Here is a 24,181-nt window from a genome sequence, read left to right on the forward strand (position 1 = left end):
CAGGAACAGAACTCAGGCTGTCGGGGTAGGGGTGACGGTGGGAGGCCCAGACTCTGCCTGACACAGGTGTGGCCAGCGGAGCACACCTGCCTGATGGAGCCTCCAGAGTCTGGTCCCAATGAGACCGTCACCTGCAATACCTACCTACCTTCCTGCCTGGGAACACTCCTATTCATCCCTCAAAGCCCACACGGAGGGCTCTTCCTCCAAGAAGGTTCCTGAGCGAGTCCAGGAGCTCCTCCGCCTCACTCAGCCATTTATGGAGCATCCACTGTGTGTCAGAGACCACTCCAGGTCCTTGGATGTGAGTGAACACTCAAGGGCCAGCCTTTACAGAGCTCGGTGAAGGACAAAGAACAGATGATGCGTCCAGCAGTTACAAGTGCCAGCAGGGATATCAATGCAGTGAGGGGTGTTTCAGGCCTGAATGAAGGGAGGGGGTGAGCCTCTGGGCTACTGGGGGGCTCCAGTCCATGCCCAGTGAAAGTGAGGTGGGATGTTGACAGAGCAGAGCAACAGGGAGCCCTGTGGGCAGGCAGACTGGGGCCAGTGACATTGCCGTCTCCAGAGTTAGTGAGGCTACCCCTGCCGACCCCCACAACATTGGGCGATGAAGAGTGAGGGTCCTGCGGGACACTCCCCTACCCCACAACTGGGGTTCCACGGTACAAACACAGAAGGGCTCACCAGGGGCGGGCCAAGACCTACTGAGGGGCGGGGTGCCCTCCCGGGCCTCCTCAGAGCATCCCTTGTTTACCACACACAGAGAACAGAGCTTTGGGAGACCCCTGCACACAGGCTTCTCTTAGGAGGTACACGTATGCACACAGCAGGGCCTCCCCCCCAAAGGACCCACAGACAGGGGACTCACAGGTTAAGTGGCACTTGGGTTTGTGCACACAGCAGGCCTTGCTCTCAATGGATCATGCACTCAGCAGGGCCTCACATCAGACGGGGCTGTGGACAGGGGCGTATGCACACAGTAGGGCCTTACCCTCCATGGAGGCATGAACCAAGCAGAGCTTCATGGGAAGGACACGAGCTGTGCACACAGTAGGCCCCTAGTGCCCTGTGGCCCCCCCTCCCACTACACAGCTGGCGGCCCGGCCTGGCTGGGGGGTGGGCACCGCCCGCTGGCCACCTGCCTGCCCACCAGTGCCCTGACCGCAGACCTGGGCCCTGGGGAGTCTCGCGGCTGTGCAGTGCGCCGGTTTGCCCATCCTGGCTCCCCTCCAGCCACCAGCGTCTGAATCGATCCCCTAATAACTCGATCCATTATGTTGGAACGGAATTCTTGGAAACCAGCAGGAAAAGGAAGGCTTCTGTGAATCGTCTGAGTCATTATTTTGAACTACGAACGGGACGCCTCTCCCCTCCTCAGTGCGGCGGGCTGTCCACGCTGGCTGCTGCCACCACTGCTGCACGTCCAGGAAGACACCGGGTGACCCTGCTAGGGGAGGGGGCGCGGGCACGGCTCGGGGAGGGGACCATGGGCACAGCTGGACCCCAACAGCCTGGGCAGAGCAGCGTCTTCCCTTCGAGCACTCTCCGGTCCCGTCCCTCCCTCCTCCAGCTTGGCCACATCACAGCTTCATCCCTTCGAGTCCAGCCTGGCCCGGGGGTATCTGGGCCTGGCACCCCCCCACCCCCCCAGGAGGGAGACAGTGGAGCCCAGCGTGAGTGTGGCCAGGAGCTAAATGGACATCTGGCTGCTGGCGAGTGTTCCTGTCTCCTGGGCTCCAGGCTCCTCAGAGCACATGCCTTCTGGGGGTCCAGTCCCACCAAGGGTGGGCTCTGGGAGGGAACCTGAGCCAAAGACAGAGAGACGGGCCTATGCCCAGCCCTTGACCCTAGTGGTGGCCATAGTGCCCAGGGTGATGCAGCCAGACCCTTGGGCCCAACTGCCCGTTGTAGGGGTGAGCAAACTGAGGCTGCCCCCTGCCAGGTCTGGGACAGGTGGTCCAGCCCCAGGGGCTCTGCGCTTCTGTCGGGCACCATCTCAAGTGTTCAGACACCAGGTCATCCAGACAATGGGACCCACGGGCGGCATATCCATCCCAGGAAGAGGCGTTTCGGAAGGAGCCCGGAGAATCCTCACGCAGGGCGAGCACCACACTCTCAGGCCAGCGGTTCTCAGCGTGGGCTGGGGACCTGCCCTTCAGGGGTCCCCAGGATGACTGCCTTCCTCACTCGCGCCCCGCACAGGCACGTGGGATTTCTCCAGAGGCTGCCTGATGTCACCCGATGCGGAAGCAGGAGGGAGCACTTGGCTGCCTCCGGATTATTCCATCAAGCCAGGCAGTCTAGAGACTTGCAAAACCTTAAAATGCCCCTCTTCTCTGTAACTTTTGTTTTGGAAAATATAGTCATCTTTCATAAAAGAAAATGCCGTGTTAATATGTAACGAGTTATCGTTGTTTTAAATGAATTACTAAACAGCAACTTCTAAATCTCTCAGTTTTAATTCCGGTAAGGTAAGAATCGAGACAAAATCCCACTGCGTAAGCTCCTTGGGGCCTCAATTAATTAGTGAGTGTTAAGGGTCCCGAGACCCTGGAGTTTGGGAACCTCTGTTTTGAGGCGTGGAGAACGAGGCAGCCCGGCTGTCATCAGAAGAGCCACACCCTGGGCGGCTGGGCACGTCACGTGGTGCCAGAGGTTCCCACGCTCAGAAGGATGTCCCCCACCCCCACCAAGGAGCCCAGACCCACCCCCTCTGCCTGCTGGGCCCTAAATCCCCTGGCCCCAACCGCAGAGCCCCCATCCCCAGCCCCCTATGGGGCTTCCTGCTGGCCCCTACCACCCCATGTCCTGAACTGGCCCATCTTTCAGGGACCCCCCACCCCGGACGGTACCCATTCCCTCCACAGGCAGCCCCTAGGTTCCAACTGGCCCCCAGTAACAACCACAGAGTGATATGGCCCCCAACATCCCCTGGGGACAACAGTGCTCTGGGCCCTCCCAGCCACCCCAACAAATGCCGTTCTTGCGGAGGGTCCCCATGCCCCCTCACCCAGCATGGTCACTGGGCCCCCAAGTTTCCTCCCCAGATCCCCCTCCTGCATCTGTCAAGGCCTGAGAACGTCACCACAAGGCTGGCTCAGGCCCTGAGGGTCCCAGACTGAGGGCCACTCAGTGCTTGAAGGGTCCCTCACAGAGGACGAAGCCCACCCTTCCCACAGGCAGACCCTCGCCCCTGAGAGAATGCAAAGCGACCCTTCCCAGAGCAGGGACCTCCGGCAGCCCGCCCCCAGCCCCAGAAGGGCTGCCTGTGGGCCAAGGGCCGTCGTCCATCTCCATGGCTGCAGGAAGCCCACTCCGAGGAAGCCAGGCGCTTTCATGATAAATCCTTTAATCAGGGACTCCCTGAGCTCCGAGGAGGGCGGCACACTGGCTACCTGCTGTGCCCACTCTCGGGGTCCCCTCCACGGGCAGCACCGCGTGCTGCCTGGGGGAGGTGGGAAGGGGGCTGGGAGGATAGCCTGGGGGAGGGCAGAGGCTGGGGGGCACGGAGCTCTGGAGGAAGCCCAAGGGGTGTCCTACGTAGGTGGACACAGAAGGCACATTTTGGAGAAACCTCACACCAGCCACACACACTTCTGGAAGCTTCCTTGAGGCCAAGGTTCATGGGTGTGAGGTTTGCAATTTCGTAGCTGGCTCTGAATGGGGCGGCAGCACCAGGGAGGCTGGAGCTCAAGCCCGCAGCCAGCAGGTGGGCCGAGGGGGGCTCGCTGCCAGACGGGGACGTGTGGGGTCTGGAAGCCCTCACTCAATCCAGGACCAGCTCCCACTGCCCAGGCAGCTTTTCCAGGAAACCTCCCCCAACTTCAGACCTCACTCTCATGCCCCCATGGTGACCCCTGACCTCCAGAGCTCTGGCCCCAAGGAGCAGGGCTGCCCGGGAGGTGTCCCTGAGGAAGAGGCTGCTGGGTAACACAGGGGCCCCAGCACACACTCCAGGAGTATGGGGGTCGCGCGCTGGTGTGGACGGTGGTGTGGACAGACAGGCATGAGAGAGCAGCACAGGGCTCAGCAGGGACAAAGGCCTGGCGGTGCGACCAGGACAGGCTCGGTCGGCCATGGTCCAGGGTGCACGAGGGGAGAGGACTTGGGCACGGGGAGGAGAGCAGAGCTGGATGTGGGGCCCTGGTCAGCCGGCCCCTTGGGGTGCCTTGGCCAGGCTGCACCCAGGTCCTGAGGCAACTCCCTGTGGTCAGTGCTGGGCAGCAGCTCGCCGACGTACTGGACACTCCGGCAGCCCAGGGCTTGGTCACCCGGAGCTGCAGGACCCTCAGCAAGTCCCCTCCCTCTGAAAGCATTTCCCAGCCCGCCTGTAAGGAGACAGCTGGGTACAGGGCCCTCCCGGCTGTGAGCAGCAAGCACCAAGCACGTCGCAGGCGCCCCAGAGACAAGGCCCCCTCCCGAGGTGGGTCCTACCCGAGCAGAGGATGTGCCCAGAGGGGACACCAGAAGGTTGGCATGGCAACCTCAAAGTCAACCTGAGCCTCAAGGAAATCATTACTCGCCAGAGAGGAAATATATTTCCTAATTAGAGTTGGAGAGAGCACACTTGATCCTAGGGTGGTTGTTAGCGGCCTGGGGGGTTCTGCTGGGGGGCGTTTAGACTCGCTTTTCACTGACCTGGTGTCCCCCCACCCCTCCCTGCATCTCCCGTCTTTTATGGTAAAACTCCGACCCGAGGCCGCAGCCGAGTCTGCCCTGCCTCGCCACCAGATCCCTGAGAACTCCAGGGTCCCGCGGGCCCCGTGCCACCAGAGCGCGGCTCCTGGATGGCCGGACACGTACGCCCTCGGGACCCTGTCCCGGAGAAAGACCCAGAAGGTGTGGGGAGGGCGGGCGTCGCCCAGCTGAGCGCTGGGTGGCGGTCCGGAGGCGAGCCCTGCCCATGCCCACCAGGCAGCGGAGCGCTGAGCCGAGGCGTCCCGGGAGGGGGCGGGAGCCGTCTCTTCCTGCCCGGCCTCCACAGCTCTGCAGATAAACAGTCTAAATTAGGAATTAAAACATCCCTCGCTCCCACCAGCCGGCAGGTCGTATTTCAAACGGGCAGGAAACACCCCGTCCGCGCCACCACCAGCCCAAACTTCCTGACGTGATTCTCGGCTGACTCTGCGGGGCGCGGCCATGCAGAGGGGCGAGGCGCCGATGGGGCGCAACCTGCTCACCCTGGGCCGGAGGCTAGGCCTGGGAGACACGGACAGAAGGGTGGCCTCCCCAAGTGGTGGGTGCAGGCCTGGGCTCCTCCAGCTGCCCCCCAGGGTGAGGTTCCAGGGGTCCACGCAGCAGGCATGTGGAGCCCCGCGGCCCTGGGAACGGCAAACGCCCTCCTGACTGCCCCGGCCCCCTGCCCGGGGAGAGGCCTCGGTGGGCGCGGGGCAAGCACGTCCACCTTCAGACACTGCGTGGGGCCCTGTGGAGGGCAGGGCCACAGAGCGCCCCCCAACTCGTACTCCCCCAGGCTTCCTGCCCATCTGCTCCCTGTGGGGCCTGCGGGGGGCCCCGCCTGGAACAGGGTGCAGCCCCGGGACGCGGGAGCTCCGTGTGGAACTGCGGTCGACAGAACTCACAGGCTCGCGCCTGAATTCCAGATGCCTGGCCAGGGCTGGGGGCTGCCCGCTCCACCAGGGGTCAGCCTGTGGACCAGGAGGCAGGGGAGGGGGCGCCAGGGCGGGTCCGGAGGACACCACCTTCACGGAGGGTCCAGAGAGAGGACTCGGGACAAAGACCCAGGTGGGAGAAGGCCAATCGGCACGGAGGGGCATGGTGGAGGCTGCACTGGAGGGAGGTTCCCCCTGAGAACCCCCTCCCCTGCACAATGCCCCAACGCAGCCACCACCTGGGTCTGCCCCAGGCCGGGGAGAAGATGCTCCCTGGGGTATCCGCTGCCACCGGGGGCCCTACTCCAACCCCTCTGCTGACACCCCAACATGCGCCGTGCCTGGTGACAGTGGCTGAGAGACTTGCCCACTCTGGCCCCCACAGCAGAAGCCACTGGCTGGTATGATGGCACCTCAGACCCCTGTCCCCCTTGGGCCGTCACCCCCCCACACAAATGCCAGCCCAGACCCAGCCACAACAGGCAAGCAGACTTAAGCTCAGCCCCACCTCAGGCCACACGTGCTGGCCATGACGACTGGGAGAGGACAGAGAGGGCCCTGACCTGCAGGGGGCTGACCCACAGAACCTGCACTGGCCCGAGCGGACACTGGGGACCTGACCCAACCATCATCCAGCCTGCTGCACCCTGTCCTGCCTCGGGCTGGGAGGGCCTGCGGAGGCCCCTGGAGACAGCCCCCTCACACGGCCACTTGTCCAATGTCTCTGCTTGGACACCCCCAGCCATGGGGGAGACATAGCTGCCCAGCCCCTTCTGCCTTCGGTCAAAGTCTCCATCAGCAAGTTCAAGTTGACGTTCCTTCCGGAAGGAATGCCGACAGTGCTGGAGAAGCCGGACTAAAGCCCCACAGCCACACAGAGGAACGGGGCCCCACACACCCTGGGCACTGCTGGGTCGTGGGGTGATGACCTGTGACTCCCTCTGGGCCTCTGCCACCTCCTGCACTTGTCCATCTGTCCACGTATCCATCTGCCTGCTGCTCACCGGAGGAAGCAGAGGAATTTCCAGACCCCATCCACCACCCAGGACCCCACAGGGGGGCGAAATGCCCGTCATCCCTGTCTTGGGGGTGAGACCCAGATATAGCCTCCTCTCTTCTCAGAACAGACACCCCGGCCCCGCCTGAGAAAGGTCTGGGCCAGGCCTGGCAGGACCTGGAGAGATGGACGCAGCCGCGGGCCAAGGAGTTCCACCGGCCACACACCAAGCTGAGGCCTTGGGCCTGAAACTGCCGCCCAGCGCTCGGCCCATTTCCCTCCTCTTTCTGCTCTCAGTGCCCCCATCCCAGCAAACCCCTAGACTGCGGCCCCCTAGCATCAGAAGATCGCATCGCCATCTAGAATTATCCAGACCCTTCCCTCCACCCTCCCTCTGCCCTGACTGGGCGTTTACCAAGCACCTGAGTTGTCAGCCTCAGGCCCCAGGCAGAGAAACCCCCTCGGCTCATCCCGGATGGGCAGGGGGCTCCCCACGGCCTGAGACCCCAGCCTGGGCCCACCTCCACACACTGCCCTGCGGGCGGGGGCACAGGGGGCTGCAGGGCGGCCTCCCTTTCACCTGGGAAGTCAGCAGGACCCCGCAAGGGGCGCTGTCTGCGGAGGGCAGCCCAGGCAGGGCTGCACCGAGGCCGGGGCCATACGGGGCTGTATATTTAGCTGCCGGCTGCTGTGGGAACAAGTGCTCCCTTCGTGAGCCCTATTTTAGGCCTGTGGCTCAGACACTTGCCTGCCAGGATATCTCAGAGTGGGGTGCTGCCAGGGGACCCTGCTGCACGTAGCAGCAGAGGGTTGACCGAGGTGGTGGGCCTGGAGGGTCTCCATGTGGGCCTGGGCCCACGTGCCAGGAGGGTGTAGGGGAGGCTCGGCCAGACTGGAGCAGCCGTCCAGGGAGTCCTGCATCATGCTCCAGGGGGTGCTGCCTGGGAGCTCAGGAAGACCAGAGAACCCCAGAGCTGAAGGCAGGGCCAAGCCAGGGCCTGTGCGGCTCCGGGGACATGCTGTGGGCTGAGTTGCCTCCCACAGAAATTCACATGCTGGAGGCCTAGCCCCCAGGACCTCAATGTGGCTGCATTTGCAGAAGGGACCTTTAAACAGGTGATTAAGGTAAAATGAGGCCCCACGGGTGGGCCCTAATCCAGTGTGACTGTGTCCTTGTAAAAAGAGATCACAACACAGACACACGCAGATGGATGACCACGTGAGGACACAGGGAGGAGACGGCCGTCTACACCCCGAGGACAGAGGCCTAAGGAGAAACCAGTCCTGCTGACACCCTGACCTCGGAACTCTGGCCTCCGGGACGGGAGGAAATACATTTGTGTGGTTTAAGCCACGAGGTCTGCGGTGTTTGTTATGGCGGCCCAAGCAGACTAATTCAGGAGTCAAGGCCCGGGGTGGCCCGATGGCCCCAGGACAAGGCAGCCCCAGAACGAGAGGGTCGGGGACGGTGTGCTCAGGCTCGGTGCCCCAGCAGATCCCTGAGCTGGGTTCAAGGCTCATCCCGAGTGAGTGAGGGCCTCTCAGGGGAACTGGGGTCCACAAGACACACTGGGCATTGCCCTGACAGAGACCCCCATCCCCATCAGGGCCATGCTGAGACCACCTCCTCCAGGAAGCCCTCCCAACCTGCAGCATCACATCCCCCCAGCTATGGGTGGCAACCTTGGCAGGGCCAGCTGCCTCCCACCCAGCATCCACTCAGGCAGCTGGAGGGCAGCCCAGAGGTGCCAGAGAGAGCCAAAATCCCAAGTCCAGGTGCCTCCGCCCGGCTCAGGGGTGCCCCATAGAACCTCCCAGCATGGCTGGCCCTATCCTAGAGCCAGGTCCCTGGGCAGACTGCTGGACCACAGAGAGCTCCAGATCCCTGCGCTGGGGCATGCCGCACAGTAGGGCCTCAAATCCGCAAGCCGGAGAAACAGAAGAGGAAAGGGTCATCAATGCCCACTGCAGATGCCCACCGTTGCAGCCCAGGGTGCCAGGCTGGCATCAGAACAGACTGCACCACGTGGGCTCCCGGGTGTGAGTCGAGAGCGTGGACGGTCACTGCGGGCATCTCCCGAACGCCTCCCTCGAGTCACAGGACGGGGTGGGGGCCCACAGAATCGACCCGTGCCTCCCATGCCAACACCCCAGGGAACTCTGGTCCACCTCTCGGGGTACACGCGCCCATGCTCCTTCTAGAATGTCCTCCCTGCCACCTCCGGGGGTCCTGGGGGTCTCTCCTGTGCATGCACTTCACTGAGCACCTACAACGTCCCAGCCCCCAGGCACCGCAGACACGGTGACGCAAGTAAAGGGCTTCCCTTTCCAGCACAACAAACGCCACGGGTTCTGGGAGCCTCCATTTTCCGTGTCTGAGGGACCCACGTGTGGCCCCTGGAAGAAGGGGTGAACAGCAGGTGGCAGGGATGCCCATGGAGCTGCATCAGGGGAGTCGGCAGGGGGCCAAGGGGTCTCTAATACAGGAGCAGCCGTGGGCGCGCTAAATCGCTTTATGTAACTCGGGCCAGGCTGGTAAACCAGGAGCCCGGCTGGGGATTAGTGACGGGCGTTGCCACGGCAACCTGATTAGTGGGAAACATGTCGTCTTTGGGAGCGCAGTGCGGGCCTGGAAGGTAAAGGAAACCCCAGAGATTCATTAGCAACAGGTTCCCATGGCAACCGCGCCAAGCTCATTAATAATTTTTTTTATTTCCAGTGTGGGTGTTGAAATTCTCCAGAGAGCCGACGGAGGGATGGATGCCGAGCAAACACACACGCCAGCCACTCCCACCCGCAGCCCGGCGCCACCCGGCCCAGCACCACGCCGACACCCCTCGCCCCACCCGGTGCCCACCTGTGCGCCCGGACACGGTTCCCACAGCCCTGTCCTGCCTGGACGCTCCACGGAAGGGAGACCCAGACCAGAAGGGCCGCTCAACCCAGGAAGCTGCCAAGACCCCGCTTCTAAACCGACTGGGCAGGGCTGCCCACCTCCCAGGGGGACGGCCTGGAAGCATCTGCGGGAGGGGAGGCAGGGAGCATCCTGCTCACACAGGTGGGCTGGGGGTGGTGCTGGATGCCCACCGGCTGCCTCTTTGGGCACCACTGCTAGGTTGCTACAGAACCAGTGGCTCAGAGACCCCAAGTCCAGCGGGGCGAGGGGTTAGGAAGTAGGCACCACTTGGGAAAACACTTTGGCAGCTCCTCAAACGATTCAACAAGGTTCCCCTCTGACCCAGCAATTCTGATCCTGGGTATGTGCCCAAGAGAACTGAAGACGGGTTCCAAGCAGACTTGTACATGACTGTTCATGGGAGCTCTCTAAAAGGGGGAAACACCCAAGTGTCTATCAACCAGGGAACGGAGGACACGTGCCCATCCAGGCAATAGCATATTATGCAGCCAGGAAAAGGAAGGAAGCTCTGACCCGCTACAACACGGATGAACCTGAGAACATCGTGCTCAGTGAGAGAACCCAGACACAGGCCACATAGTGTGTGAGTTTATTCCTATAAAGGTGCAAAAGAGGCAAAGACAGAGACAGAAAGCAACTGGTGGGCGCCAGGGGCTGGGAGAAGGGGAGAAGGAGTAACCACTAATGAGGATGGAGTCTCCTTTTGAGGTGATGAAATGTCCTAAAATTAGATTGTAATGATAATTGCACAACTCTGTGCCTACAGTAAAAACCACCGAATGTTGCCCTTTACGTGCGTGAGTTGTGCGCTGTGTGCATCACATCTCAACAAAACCGCAAAACGAGTGGGCGCCAGAGCAGGCCTCTCTGGGCTCTGAATCCCCGGGCCGTGCAGGGACCCACTCTGAGCCTCAGTTTCCTTATCGGTGGGACAAAACTCGGATGCTGAAGTGCCCTCCAGGCTGGGACAGAGTGAGGGGCTCCCCATGCCGAACGGAGGCCCCTCCCCATCACTGTTACTGTGTTGGGGTCAGAGAGAGCTGGCCCTGACCCACAGGGCACTCTCATCTGCTGTGGGCAGGAACGTGACCCGGAGCCCAGCACGAGGTTCCGGGTGAGGGACGCCTCCCTCCCAGGAAGAACCTGGCCACAAGGGCAGCCGGTCCTCCTCCTCCAGTCGGTGACATCCGAGTGAGAAGACACCCAAACTCAGGAGATCCCTGCCACTAAGTTGCGGTTGCTTGGTTTGAACCAGCGGACGGGACACGACTCCTGGCTCATGGCAGCATCTGTCTGTGATGGCTGAGGAGCAGTCGCAGCAAACGAATGCAGCAATCCATAATCAGAGGACACACGGGCCTGTCCTGAGCCGGGCGTGCATGCCCACCATCCAAGCTCCACGCGGGTGACAGCAGCCCGCTGGGCCGGGCACAGATGCAGCCAGTCACCCAATTAGCCACAAACCTGGGGGCTGCTCTTCACACCGAGCAGGAGGGGAGGAGTCCAGCCTTGGAACTTCAGGACGGAAGAGAAACGTCTCAGGGTGGGAGACCAGCCAAACGCTGGACTGAAAAAGAGAGCACGGCGCTGGGACACCACCCCGACCCCGGAGCCAGCGCAGGGACGGCCACTCCACTGTGAGCTGGAGCCCATCTCGGGCCAACGCTGTAGGCCTGGCCGGGCGGGCGAGGCGGGGGCTTCAGGCCCAGCTCGGGCCCTCCAGACTTTCCCTCCGGGCTCCCGAAACCCCTGAGGCCTGCCCCCCCCACCCCCCGCTTTCTCTCTGCCTGGTGCCCAGGCGCCTCCTCCTCCAGCACCAAGCCAAGCAGTTCTGCTTGGCCGTGATGGTGCTGAACCGAGGCTGGGCGGGAGTGAGGCCAGACCCCCTTCCCCGAGCCCACCCCGTGTCTGCCCTCAGGGTCCCTGACACGTTGTGCCTTCCCCTCCTTATTCAGGTAACCCAGCCTTCGACAGCAGACTCAAAAAAACAGGCTCTGGAACATCAAGGAAGGAGTGTTGGGAAACCCAGCTTCTACAACATAAAACCGTGGTCTGGGGTTTGCCATCTGTGAGCCCCTGTGCCCCAGGCCCACCCAGTGGGCCATTCCTGACACTGCTTCTGGCTTCCAGAATGCTCCTGGGGACGATGGTGCACACCTCCTGCCCCTCCAAGTATTCGCAGCACCGCGCTTAGCTAATGGGGGGGACGGCGGGTCATTCCCAGGCGGCAGCCACGTCCCCACCCCTGTGTCCCACACTCGGCCAGCCTCCTTCCCACCTCAATCCCAACCCGGATGCTCCACCCACCGGCACCTTCTGTCTCTGGCCCCCCTGGGGGAGGCCTCCCCTGAGCCCCCTGCCCATCGCCCTGCGGAGTGTCCTACTTGACCCAGAATCCCACTGAACCCTAGGGTCAGCCGCCTGGAGAACGCTCCTGCTGGACGGCAACTTCAGGAGTGCCCGCCTACCACGCCTGAGGGCCAGCACAGGCTTGCCAAACACGTCGTCCCTCCCGACATCATGGGGATGCAGCAGGCCCATTCCGTGGCCACAGCCCAGGACCCAGACGTGTCCTCCTCCATCTCCATGAGGCACTAATGCAGGCTGACTCATCTAGCTGGCGACTCTCACAAGGATGAAAAGACAGGCATGCCCCCACCTGGCCCCACCTTCCCGGCAGGCGGTGGCTACTCCCTGTGCTTCCAGGCTCCGTCTCGTCCCCGTGGCAGGCGGGGCCGCTCGGGGCTGGGGCTGCAGACAGCAGTGGGCCGGCTGCTCAGCGGACTCACCCAGGCTGCACCGACGCTGGGTGCCCCCTTCCAGGGAGAGCACCTGAGACGCTTCCAAGCCCTGAGGCTCCGGGCCCACCGTCAGATGCCCCCACACCAGGTCCCTGACCCCCACCAGGCCCTGCCGGGGACGATGGGCAAGGGCCACCCCCCACCACCTGGCCATGGCCACCCCCAGCAGCCCGGGAGCACCCCATGCTTTGCTCACACCCAACCCCCTTGGCCTTCACACTCCAGCCTCCATGGATCATCCCCCCACCCCCACCCTGGACACTGTCCACCTGGGAGCAGTGGCGGTCGGCCTCGCCCACAGCAGGGCCCGGATCTCATCTGTCTGCTTGGCCCCTGCCCCCACCACACAGCCAAGAGCTGCCCCTGAGCCCCAAATGAGGCCCTGAGAAGCCAAGAGTCCCTGGGAAGGAGCCTCGTGGCTTTGAGATGCCCCAGGCTCTCCCGAGCTGGGCTGGGGCCACAGGGACCCCAGAGAGCTGGGGCCTGAGGCAGCGCACCCTCATCACCCAAGAAAATCAAGGGCCAGGCTCTGGGGTCAGTGGTGGGGAGTCCTTGGGGAGCCCAGCTCCAGACCAGAGCCCCTCTCTTCTCTGACCGCCTGTGGGCAGCGTCTCTCCACGGCTGCTCAGAAGAGGACGGAGCTGGAGCCCAGACGGCTCCCAGAGCAGGTCCCCAGCTGGGAATCCGACCCCATCGGCCCCGCCAGCCGCCCGCGCGCACCCTGCAGGACGCCCTCTGTCTGGCCGAGGGTCTTAGGACACAGCCAGGTGGGGTTCAAAGCCGGGGCTCCCTTTGCGGCCGTCAGACTCCAACTGTAACTCCCAGAGGCAGCATGACAGCCCCCAAAGGACCCGACAGCATGGGGGGAAAATCCCTGAGAGAGGGTCCCAGATGGACCTCCAAAGGCTCCGTCCGGAGGGATGATGCCAGTCCAGCGGAAAAGAGCCTGAAGACCCCAACGTCATGAACAGACGCCTCCTCCGGGAAGCCCCCTGGGCAGGGGGTGGTGGCACTGGCTCCTCCTGGTGACCCCCCAGGAACCCGGGAGGACACGGGCACGAAGACAACCGCCCAGAGTCTGAGGAGGCCTCCCTCAAGATGAGGCGCTCGGAACGATCCATTTCCCGGCTGATGCCCCTCTCCAAGGGCTCTGCTCCTCGTCGGAGAGGCTGACACGGCGCACGGCCAACTGTGACTCATCCCCCGAGGGCCTGCCTCCCACTGACTCGTCCAGCACCTCCCGTGTCTCCCTCAGGGGACGGTGGAGGGTGTGCCCAGGGTGTGCAGGCTGGGGAAGGGGCTGCTGGACCCGAGCACCAAAGGCCATGGGAATCCATCCTCTCACAGCCTGGAGGCCAGAAGCCTGAGATCAGGGCGCCGAGATCAGGGCGTCGCAGGCTGGTTCCTTCTGGGGCCTCGAGGGAGAACCAGTACAGCCCCTTCTGGCTTCTGGTGGCTGCAGGAAACCCCGGCTGTGGACGCATCACCCCAACACCCGCCTCCACCTTCACGTGGCCTCCTCCGCGTCTTCGTCCTCTCCTCTTCTTACAAGGACACCAGCTGTTGGATTCGGGGCCCACCCTGGTCCAGCCTGACCTCATTTTAGCTTGACCCCCATCTGCAAAGACCCTATTTCCCCAAAATGTCGTGTTCTGAGGTTCCAGGTGGACATGAATTTGGGGGACATCATTCAGGCCACCCACCCCGGCAGCCACACCCCTAAACACCGCACCCCACCCCGGGCTGGGGCCCCTCCACTCTGTCCACTGTAAGTGCCTGCCTGCCTGCCCCCAACTGCTCTGGGCACCCCTACCCGGCCTGGCCGCTCTGCCCAGACCTGGAATGATGCCCCCAGTGTGCGGCAGGGGTCCGGCCTCTGCCAAGCCCCCAGCACTGCTGCCCCTTATGTTTGTTTCTCTTCATGCCCTTGGCTGACTCCCTGGGGCCAGCACGGAGGGCAGAGCCTCGAGTGCACACAGCCCCAGGGCTGCCGGGCCTGCTCCATGCCGACCACGAAGGACTCGGGGGAAGGAGGGATCAGGACCCAGCCGACAGGTGGGCACCCCTTTACAGACAAAGGAACCACCAAGATCCGGTCCAAGCCGGGGAGCCAAAGGCCAGGCAGCCAAGACACAGCTACCCCAGGCCTGGGGTGCCCAGGAGGCTAGAGGGGCTCAAAGGCCCCCTAGGGGTGCCAAGGGGGCAGCCAGGGACTCGGCCTGAGGCCTGGCACCTGAGAACCTGAAGGGGGCTGGCTCCCACGGGCACCGCCCCAGGGCCACTGTGAAGTGGGCCAGTGGCCGGAGGACTCCAGAAGGCAGAGAAAGCCCCTCCCACAAGCAGCCTGCTCAGGCCAGCCCGGTTCCTCGGGGGTCCTCCCAGGGAAGACTCGGGCGCTCTGCCCACGGTCTAGCAGATGGTCCCCGGCAGCCCAACCTCCCCCTGGGCAAGACCCCGTGCCGCGGCTCCAACCAGGGGAGAGTGTGGAGAGGGAGCGCCCAGCTGGCACCACAGCTGCCCACAGACAACCACAAGTGGACATCTCGGGGGCGCAGGCCCCTTCCTCAGACCAAAACACCAAGGCCCAGGATGCAACCTCCTCCACCAAGGCCCCATGGCTTCAGGGTAGTGACTAAGTGGCCCCAACCCCCGGACACAGTGGGGCCCCAGCCTCTGCACGGCGGGGCCCAGAGCAGGAGAGGCACCCCAGGCTCAGGGACCCCCCACCTCACTGCCTCGACTTCAGGGATACAAATTCTGTCCACCCCAAAAGGTCCAGGCCTTCTGGAAAAATCCCCCCAGCCTCTGCCTCCCTCCAATAGTGTGTCCGATGCTGCAGACCCTCCACGCAGGCCAGGGCTAGCAGACCCCAGGGGAGGCCTAGGTGCTCTCTGAGCTGGCGCCGGGAGTGCAGCCAGGGGTCTGTGTCCCTGTCGGGCACCTGGAACCTCCAGTGCGCAGCCCTCTTGCCAGCCAGCCGTGGACTGGGCCCTTCACCACCCTTGCCAGGGCGCCTGGCAAACCCCACTCTGTCAGTGATCGCCAACAGTCAGAGGTGACGCAAAGGGAGAACAAAGGCATGCATAGGGCCACCACCCAGACTGCAGAAAGGGACCACTAGCCCCCTCCTCCTGTGGTGAGGGAGATCCCTGGAATCCTGGGAGGCCCCGGACTCCCTGAGGAGGGTGGTCACTGGCTTCAGGCCGCTCCCTTGGAAGAGGCATCAGGGTGTCCCCACCGCACTCCTCAGGCTGGCGAGGGGCTGAGACAACCACCTCCCGCCCGGGGCTCCACCAGGTGTGGACAGGTGTGGGGAGGGGAGGAAAAGAACTGGAACAGAGGAGGAGGGAGATGGGGAGAGGCCTGGGCCCCCTCCTGGAAACCACTGCAGCCCAGGAGCGGGCACTGAGCCCCCCCTCACCCAGGCCGCTGTCCCCACTGCACCAGCGCCGTGACCTCACCTGGAGGCCAGCCTGGAGGGGGGAGCGCCGGCAGAACCCAGAACAGAGAGAACAGCGTGACCAAGCAGCCCGGCCACCTCCTGCCAAGTGCATCTCTGCCAGGGCCAGGGCCGGGCTCCTCCCAGTTCCACCCAGCGAGACCAGGGCTGTGCCCACCCAGGAGGACGGGTCTGGCACCCGGTTCTGAGCAGGCCAGGAGGGTGCTGGCCCCCTCCCACTGGCCCCCGGCCCCCTGAGCATCGCAGCCCTGGCCCGCCTACCTCTGCCCCTCACCCAGCAGGGTTTTATTAACATCAGCTCCCTGTTTTGTCCAAGCGGTTCAGGAGAGCCCCGCTGGACGCCGAGGCTGCGCCCTGGCGCAGGGCCTCGCGCAGGAGCGAGAAGAGACACCAGACGAGGCTGGCAGTGCCCCCGCACAGTCTAGACCCGGACAGGTCAGGACACCGGTTTCACCACAAGCAGCCCCTAACTCATGGCCTGGGGAGGGGGTTCGGGATCCTCTCCCTGCAAGCCCTGGTCCCAACAGTGGCAAAGAGCAGCTGTGGTCGAGGCCCGGGGTGGGACGCGGCCTTGGTTCTCATCAGCATCGCTCCTAAGAAGAGGGGTGCTCCTGGAGCCCCTGAATCCTCCTGCACCCACGAGCTGCAATGGGCCACGGAGAGGCAGGTGGCTCACCACACAAGGCACCCTGCTCCCCGCTGATCCAGGGCACGCGGAGGTGGCAGTGCCCCCTGCCCCCAGCACACTCTAATTCAGCACCTTCATCAGCTGTCCCCACTGATCAGAACTCCGGCTCTGACAGCACCGTCAACACCCTGCTCTTCCCTGCAGCAGAGGCGACGCGTCCTCCCGCCTGCCCGCGGGCCACGTGGGGCAGCACACCCTCGCCTCCCCCAGCAGGCATGCGTCTGTTTGGCAGGGTCCCTTCCGAGCACAATGAGCCGCTACTCGCACCGTGAAGACAGCACAGCAGAGCGGCCCCATCTGTCATCTGCGGCGGGCACAGCACTTTGGGGACGCTGCTCGCGCCTGCTGCCCGCTCGCCAGCGCCAGGGCTGGGCTGCTTCCCTCCTGTCTGGGCTCTCGGTCCCCATCGCTGGCCAGGCATCCAGGCCCTAAATCACCGCGGGCCGTGGGCCTGACTGCACGCCTCGTGTCCACCCATGATGGGCACCCGCCTTCAACTGCCCGCTTGGACAGTCAACCGAAGCCCACGTGACTGGAGAAGAGAGAGTCACTGGTCTTTTGTGCCCCTGAGTTAAATACCCACTTGCAAGGAGGAAAACGAGAAAGAATTTCCCCAACACTGCCTCAAGGGCCGCCACCCCCTTCCTGGGCAGGCTCTGCGCAGGCGGGGGCGGGTGTGCGACACCCGCATAAATAAAGGTAGCGTGTTTCCGCCCGCCCTTGACCGCGGGGCCAAGGTTTAGACTCGCAAGCCGGCCGGGCTGCCTTGGATCCGCCGGAGAATGTTTGACAGGCTGGCCCATCCCCCACATTCCTTCACAGCCTGACCCTGGGACGGGAGTCTCGCCAGCAGCTCCGGGGAGCCGGCCGCCGCGCCCGCTGCGCCACAGGGAGCACCCTGGACCACCTCTGAGCACTTCGTGGTGCCAGGGAGGATGCCACGGCCTCCCTCGGTCAGAAAAGAGTCTGGGTGGTCCGAACATGATGCCCACTGGGCCCAAGAGCTCCCTGTGAAAGGCGGACACTAGCCACACCCTCACCTCGAGCATCAGAGGCATGGGGGGGCACCAGCACCTTCCCTCCTCCTGGCCTCTGCCCCTGCAGTGCCCTCCACCTCGCCTCGATTTCTCCCCAAGCCTGGTCCCAACACTGCCCCCCACCTCCAACAGAGTAACAGCGCCAGCTGGAGAAAGACCCACTCTCTGAGTCCCAGGCTAGCCCACCACCCCGCCCACTATGCTCCTGGGCCTTTGCTGCCTCCCTCCCCATGGCCCACTCTACCCTTCCTCATCTTCACCTCACAGTACACCCCTACTTGCTCTGCTCCAGTGGCACGGACATATTCCACCTGTCTCAGGACCTTTGCACATACCATTCTGCTGCCCGGGACACTCCTGCCCTGTGTCCACCCCCCACAGGTTCCTGTGCCCATCAAGCTGAGGGAATCTCCCTGGCTCCCAGACCCCATCAGCCTCCATCTGACCCATCTCGCCCTTCCAAGCAACCCCACCATGATCAGGCCAGCCTCTCACTACTGCAGAGCAGCCGACAGCTGGACGCGCTGGGCACACAGCAGGAGCTCGCTGAGTCCCGGTGCCTCTCTGTTGGGGAGGACCACCGTGTGCCCAGCAGGAGGACCAGCACAGAGCTCAGGCCTGGAGAGCTGCCTTGCAGGCCCTGTCCCACCCCTCTCCTCCGAGTACCCCCCCCACACACACAGAACCTCCCCAGGGTCCAGCTGGGTGGCAGATGTGGGGGTGGGGGCCACACTTGGCCTCATGCCACACACACAGAGCACTTAATCAGCGCTTCCTGGCCTCTGCCAACTAATCAAGCCGCCAGTGACCTCGAGAGGCACTGACTGTCTACTGGGCTCAGTGCCCCGTAGGTGCCAGGGGGAGCGGGTGCGTGGGGCAAGGCTAGACGTCTAGACCACTTCGGACACAGTGGGGTCTCAGCCAGAACCCCCCCTGGCAATCCCAAGGCACCATAAGTGACACGGACACAGCCGGGTCCCTCCCAGGCAGGCAAACTCCAGCTCATTCTAACTCCCTTCCACAGCCCGCCTGCCCCCAGGGTGACATGGACACAGATCTGATCTCTGACCAGGGGAGGGTCCCCATTGATCACGCCTTTCTGTTCCTTCACCACCAGCTCCTATCCATCCTCACGGCATAGCCCAGCCTCACCTCCTCCAGGAAGTCCTCCTGCGCACCTCCCTTACACACCACGGAATCCAGCAGAACGATGCAACAGAGCCCTGCTCTCACTCAGGGGCCAATGGGAGCTCAGGCCCCTGTCCACAGACCCCTGCAGAAACGGCCATCACACGGACACAGCTTCCCCCAACCCTGCCTCCCGCAGGCACTCAGAGATTCGCCTCTCTGCTGTCACCCTCCCCATGACCCTCCCAGCTCATAGGGTGTCTTTACTTCTGCCTCCCTGTCCCCTCCCAGCCCCAGAGGCTAGGAACACGCCCCTCCCTGGCCCAGCACATAGCCAGTGCTCAGTGTGAACACGTGCCCTCGGAGCTCGAGGTGTTAGTGGGGGCTGCAGAGACACACGGACACACATCTGTAACTCCTTTCTCCTTCAGGCACAGAAGTCACGGTCGTGGGGAGCCCAGGGCCCCGACGCAGACAAGTACCCAGCCGGCCCAGAGGGCAAGCCCCCAGAACGGGGACGACCCCTCCGCTTTCACACCCCAGGACTCTACTGAGACCAGGATGGTATTCCGTCTGCCCAGCCCCAGGCCCACCCAGTGCCTGCCCGGGAGCACCTCAAGGACTCCAGGGAGATTCCCCCCAAGGGGCTGGCCCGGGGACTCCGAGCCCAGGGAAGTCGACACACGTCCGCACCAGGAGGAGAGGGGCCCGGAGCCAGAACAAGGTGCTGGCTGAGGAAGGGGCTGGGAGGAGGGAGCACCCCGGGCCTGGATTTCTGCAGCACATGAAGAAAGCCCTGCGCGAACAACAAAGTGCTCAGAGGTCATGGCCACAAGGTCAGAAAAGTGAGGCAGACCTTCCACCGGCCCATTCACGTCCGTTCTGCGGGGGCTGAGGGGGGCTGTGGGGTGCAGGGAAGCAACTGACAGCACATCAGGGCCTCCCCTTTTCCAGATCAATGCCCTGTGTGTCCTCACCAGCTGCCCACGCCCGCCATGAGCCCCGGGCACGGCAGCGGCACGACAGCGGCACCACAGCCTGGAGCATCAATTCTTACAAGATGCCTTTAAGGACTCGGACTCATCCAGCCTCACCTCCTGCTGGACAAACATGTGGACGTGAGAGTCCGGCTAGGCTCACCCAGCTCTGCCCTCCAGCAGCTGCATCACCTTGGCATGTCCTTTGCCTTCTCTGAGCCCTATGCAGAGGGGCATTCGGTGCCCGGCCCCAGGGAGACACCTCCTGAGGTGCCTGCCATCCCCAAGTCCCCAAGTGCCCCCTCGGCGACCTCCTGGTCCCTAAACACTTTGACTGTGCCAAAGTCGGCCTCCATGGCTCACACGAGGACCGTGCCGGGCCCCTTCCCAGTCGATGAGCGTCTCCGGGAGGCCCTGCCTGGCCTGGGTGCTGGGACACGGCAGCTGCGTCTCAGGCAAGTGCCGAGTCAGGAACCCCGGGGGGAGCCCGGGCAGAACACAAGCCAGCCATGCGGGCGACAACACACAGATCCCACCCACCTTCCTCTATAAATAAACCCGTGTAGGAGAAACAGCGCTCGCCCCAAAAGTTCCAGCACACTTATACTCCCCAAAACCAAAGTAAATCAATAAGAAGAGAGCCATCCTCAGAAACTCCTTCGCGGGGACTCGAGTCTCCCTTCAGTTAAAAACAGAACATGCACGGCCGTCTGCAGGGGGGTCATCCATGCGGGAGCTCCAGAAAGGTCCAGGCCTCAAGGAAGGCCCCTTCCTGCCTTCCAACTGCCGATCACACCCCTGCCCAGGCTGCGCTTGGCGGACGTTGGTGGACTCTGCCCGTCTCTGGGGAGTGAGGAGTTACTTTACGGAGTGTGGGCTCCCGGAACAGACCCAATTACGCTACTTTCCAAACCATCCTCTGCAGCACGCAGGCTCCGGGGAAGGAGGGTGGGCGCCAAGACGTGATATCCACCTGCAGGAGGGAGACGGAGGCCCCAGGCACGGTCCCTGAAAAACCTAGCCACACCGACCACCCACCACGCCCCCTGCCTCCCACAAGGCCGCCCCTCCAGCTCCCAAGTATCTGAAGCGCTCCGGAAAGCCTGTGCCGAGGCCCCACGGGCTTCCCCGGGGAGCCGATCCTCACCTGTTCCGGCCCACCAGCTCACTTTGGGTTCCCCCTGCAGCCGACACCCCCCCTACACGAGGGCCTGGCACCTGCTGGGGTCAGGAGGCGTCCCCACAAGGCCAGGAACCCTGACAAGTCCACCCACTTGATGGACACGGCATGTCCATGGGGCCTGGAGTAACACGACCCAGGGATCTGAGCTCCTCGACTCCCCAGCATCAAGAAGGGGGTTAGGAATACTCCAAATTACAGTTCTTTTCCAGGAGGATCAAAATGTACCACGAGACACCGACGACAAGTGGGGTGCACGGCAGGGCCCCCTGGGGAGACCTGGAGGCTCCAAGCAGGCACACTGCATGATGGTAGGAGGCAAAGAACCCTGCCATGTGCAGAGCAGCCCCCTCCTCTCCCTGCCACGGACCCCTGGGAACACCAGAGGGGTCACAGAGCAGGGATGGAGCTGCCACTCACAGAGGCCAGCGCTCTCCCCTGGGTGACAGGCCTCCTCCTGCTCTCGGCACCCTCCTCCTCCGCTGTGAGGGACCCCAGGCACAAGGACCCTGGCACATGGATCCCCCTGCCCCCTCTGGGCCTCACCCAACCTCTGGAAAGCTCCCCCTCCACCTTCCCTGCCCTGAGTAACACAAACAACCTCATCAGACACCCTCAGGGACACCGCCGGCCCAGAACACCGGGGTCAGGCTCGAAGCCTCCCGCAGCCGAGAGGGAACGGAGCAGCCAGACCAGGTGGCTGTCAGGAGAGAGAAAGTGCAAGCCCACTCAGCTCCTTCCCTACCTGGTCTGCGCACACATCTGGAACCAAGAGACACGCAGGGAGGGCTGGCCTCCCGTCCCATCCAGTCCCAGGGCCTCAGGGTACCCACCCTGTCACCCACCACCACACCCAGCCACACCACCTTCCCTCCAGAACGACGTCGCCTGGTCACCTCCAGGCTGGGCTCTGCAGAGAGGACAAACCCACAGCCACATCGCAAGGTCAGCCTGGCCACTGCTGGTAGGGCCAAGCGCCGACACCCTCGGACGCCCACCACACACACAAAGGTCGCAAGGACGAATGCCGCCACTGGTGCCTGCTGCCAAGCTCGGGGCAGGCCCTCTGGCCACGGCCCACCGTCCCCACCACGACGACCTCTTTCACAACCAGGAGACAAGTCTGACTCAGCCCATGTTTGGATTTCAGAAAACAGAAACACAGGTTTTATTACTTTTTTGGTGCACATTCTTCTTTTGTATTTAATATTTACACAGTTAAACACACAAGGTACGAAAATATATACACACATTGCTCATTTTGTCTCTGTCTCCTCAACTCCGACCAGCAAAGTTTACGTGCAGGGTCCAGCTCCCGCAGCCTCCTCTCCTGGGCCGTCCCTGCCCCCGTGGCCGCCTGTCCAGGACGCCCTGTCCCTCCAAACCCGAACTCCGGCCACCTGGGAACCAGTTCCTCGGGCCGGTGGAGAGAACCAGCCTGGATGCCAGGCGAACCAGAGCCCGCTGAGACAGTCCCCAAAGGCCACCTGCTGCCTACATCCCAGAAATGCCCCCTGGCCCCACCAAGCCCTGCTCTGGAACCTTCTCTGAAAGTCTGTGCAGGCCACTCTCACCCGGAGCAGAAAGGGCGGCCCCCTTCCTCTCCAGCCAGGGAAAGCACGGGAGAAGCGACTCCACAGTGTGGTGACAGCCGCCTCCCTGCCCCCTACCCCCAGCTGCGCATGACTTAACTCAGCCCCGGCACACAGTTCAGCCTGGAAAGGCAAGTTCATGGCCAACATCACCGCCTCTCTCCGAGGAAAAGGACGAGCGAAGGCGCAGGACCGCCCGGCCCCCGCGGGTCTCCCACAACGCTCCGAAGCGCAAGGCACAAGACGAAAACTTCGCTCCCTCACTCTAGTTCTTACCGGCCTGCCCTCCCCAGCGAGAGTCCTACCTCAGGCCAGGCGGTCTGTAAGCCCGGAGGAGCCGTGAATTCCCGTCCTGGATGCCGCCCACCGGGGCGCAGAGTTCCCACCTCCCCTCCCTCCGACCCTTCTCCCCTGCAAGCCCGCGGTGGCCTCGCTGCTTCTCTTCCAGCCTCTCCCGTCTCTAGCTGGCTCTGGAGCGGAGACGCCCTATTGGGGTCGGCGGAGGTACCCTCGCTGACCCCCAAAGCGCGGCCTGGGGCCACCTCTCTCGGAGGAACGCTGCCCTCGAGCCCCTGCCCTGCACCCTCCGCGTGCCCGGCCCGCGCCGGGTCTAAGGAGCCCGGGCGCGCGGGGACGCACGCGGATGGGGGGACGCACGCGGATGGGGTCCCGCGCCCTGGATCCCCACGCCCCAGATGCCCGCATCCAGTCGGCCGGGAAGGATATGGGTTACAGACCAACCGGAGACACCAGCTGCGCGGCCGCGTGGTTTGCCCGAGGCAGAAGAAGACGGTGGCCGCCAATGCCGGGTACGGGACGGGCTGCTCCTCGTCGGCGCCCAGCTCCGCGCCGCGCTCGGCCGCCGGGCTCTGGGGGGACGACGCGCCGGGCCCGGACCCCCGCTCCGCCTCGCACCCCAGAGCCCCAGGGCTCGCCGGGGACGATCCCACCGCCGCAGGACCCGGGGCCGGCGCGCCCAGGGGCACTTGGACCTCGCCGGCCGCCAGCGCGCCCTCGGTCATGGTGGCTGCGGCCAGCACCTGCGGGGCACAGGCGGTGACCGGGTCCCAGGAACGACACCCCTCGCCCGCCTCGGGCGGAGTGGAGCTGCGGGAACAGCCGCGGCCGCCGGGATGCCTTTGTCTTTTCTTATTAGAGACAAACGCGCCCCCCGCCCCCGCCCCCGCTCGCCCCCTCCCTCCGGCGAGGGCTGGGCGGCCCCTCCCCCACCGCCAGGGCGGGGGGCGCCAGCCGAGGGGCCCCCCGGCCGGCTGCGCTCAAGTTGAAGAGGGTTCCGGCGCGCAGTGGGGCGCGCGTCCTCGCCGCGTCTCACCTCGCTCCGGCGGCCGGCGGCGTCCCCGCGGGCATGGCCCGGGAGGCGCGGTCACCGCGGACCCGGCACGGCGCTCGGCCCTGCTAGAGCGCCGCCGCCCCCGGCCCGCGCCCCCGGCCCGCGCCCCGGCCCGCCGGCTCCCGCTCCCGCTCCGGCTGGCCCGGCGGCGGCGACGGCGGCGGCCTGGCGCGGAGAGGGACGGCTAGGCGGACAGGCGGGGAGAGAGGGGCGCGGGCCGGGGGCGGCGGGGCGGCCAGGCGGCCACCAAGCCTGAAGCGTGTCCGCGCGCGGCGCAGGAAACTTCGGAGTGAGCCGCGGGGGGGGGCGGGGCCAGTGCGGGGGGCGGGGCCAGCGCGGGGAAGGGGAGCGCCGAGCGCGGGGCGGGGGCGCCCCCGCGGGGACGGTCGCGGGGCGCCGGGAGGGCCAGCCCGCTCCCCGAGGCGCGCGAGCCAGCGA

At 64.3% G+C, this 24,181-nt stretch overlaps 1 protein-coding gene across 7 annotated transcripts in view; it reads right to left on the reverse strand.

Annotated features, from left to right (window-relative positions):
• CACNA1H (calcium voltage-gated channel subunit alpha1 H) overlaps nt 1–23,957 on the reverse strand; it is a 69,646-nt gene extending 45,689 nt beyond the window's left edge. For 6 of the 7 annotated variants that reach the window (XM_058570419.1, XM_058570418.1, XM_058570416.1 and 3 more), the window contains exon 1: nt 23,119–23,529. In XM_058570419.1, the coding sequence (XP_058426402.1) occupies nt 23,119–23,414 (296 nt within the window). In that variant the 5' untranslated portion in view covers nt 23,415–23,529. Of the gene's footprint in view, nt 1–23,118; nt 23,530–23,725 lie in introns of those variants that run through there. The other variant, XM_058570417.1, reaches the window with a different exon arrangement.
• Nucleotides 23,958–24,181: the final 224 nt, after the last annotated feature.

Source organism: Diceros bicornis, chromosome 26 (assembly GCF_020826845.1).
Source record: "Diceros bicornis minor isolate mBicDic1 chromosome 26, mDicBic1.mat.cur, whole genome shotgun sequence".
Taxonomy (NCBI): domain Eukaryota; kingdom Metazoa; phylum Chordata; class Mammalia; order Perissodactyla; family Rhinocerotidae; genus Diceros; species Diceros bicornis.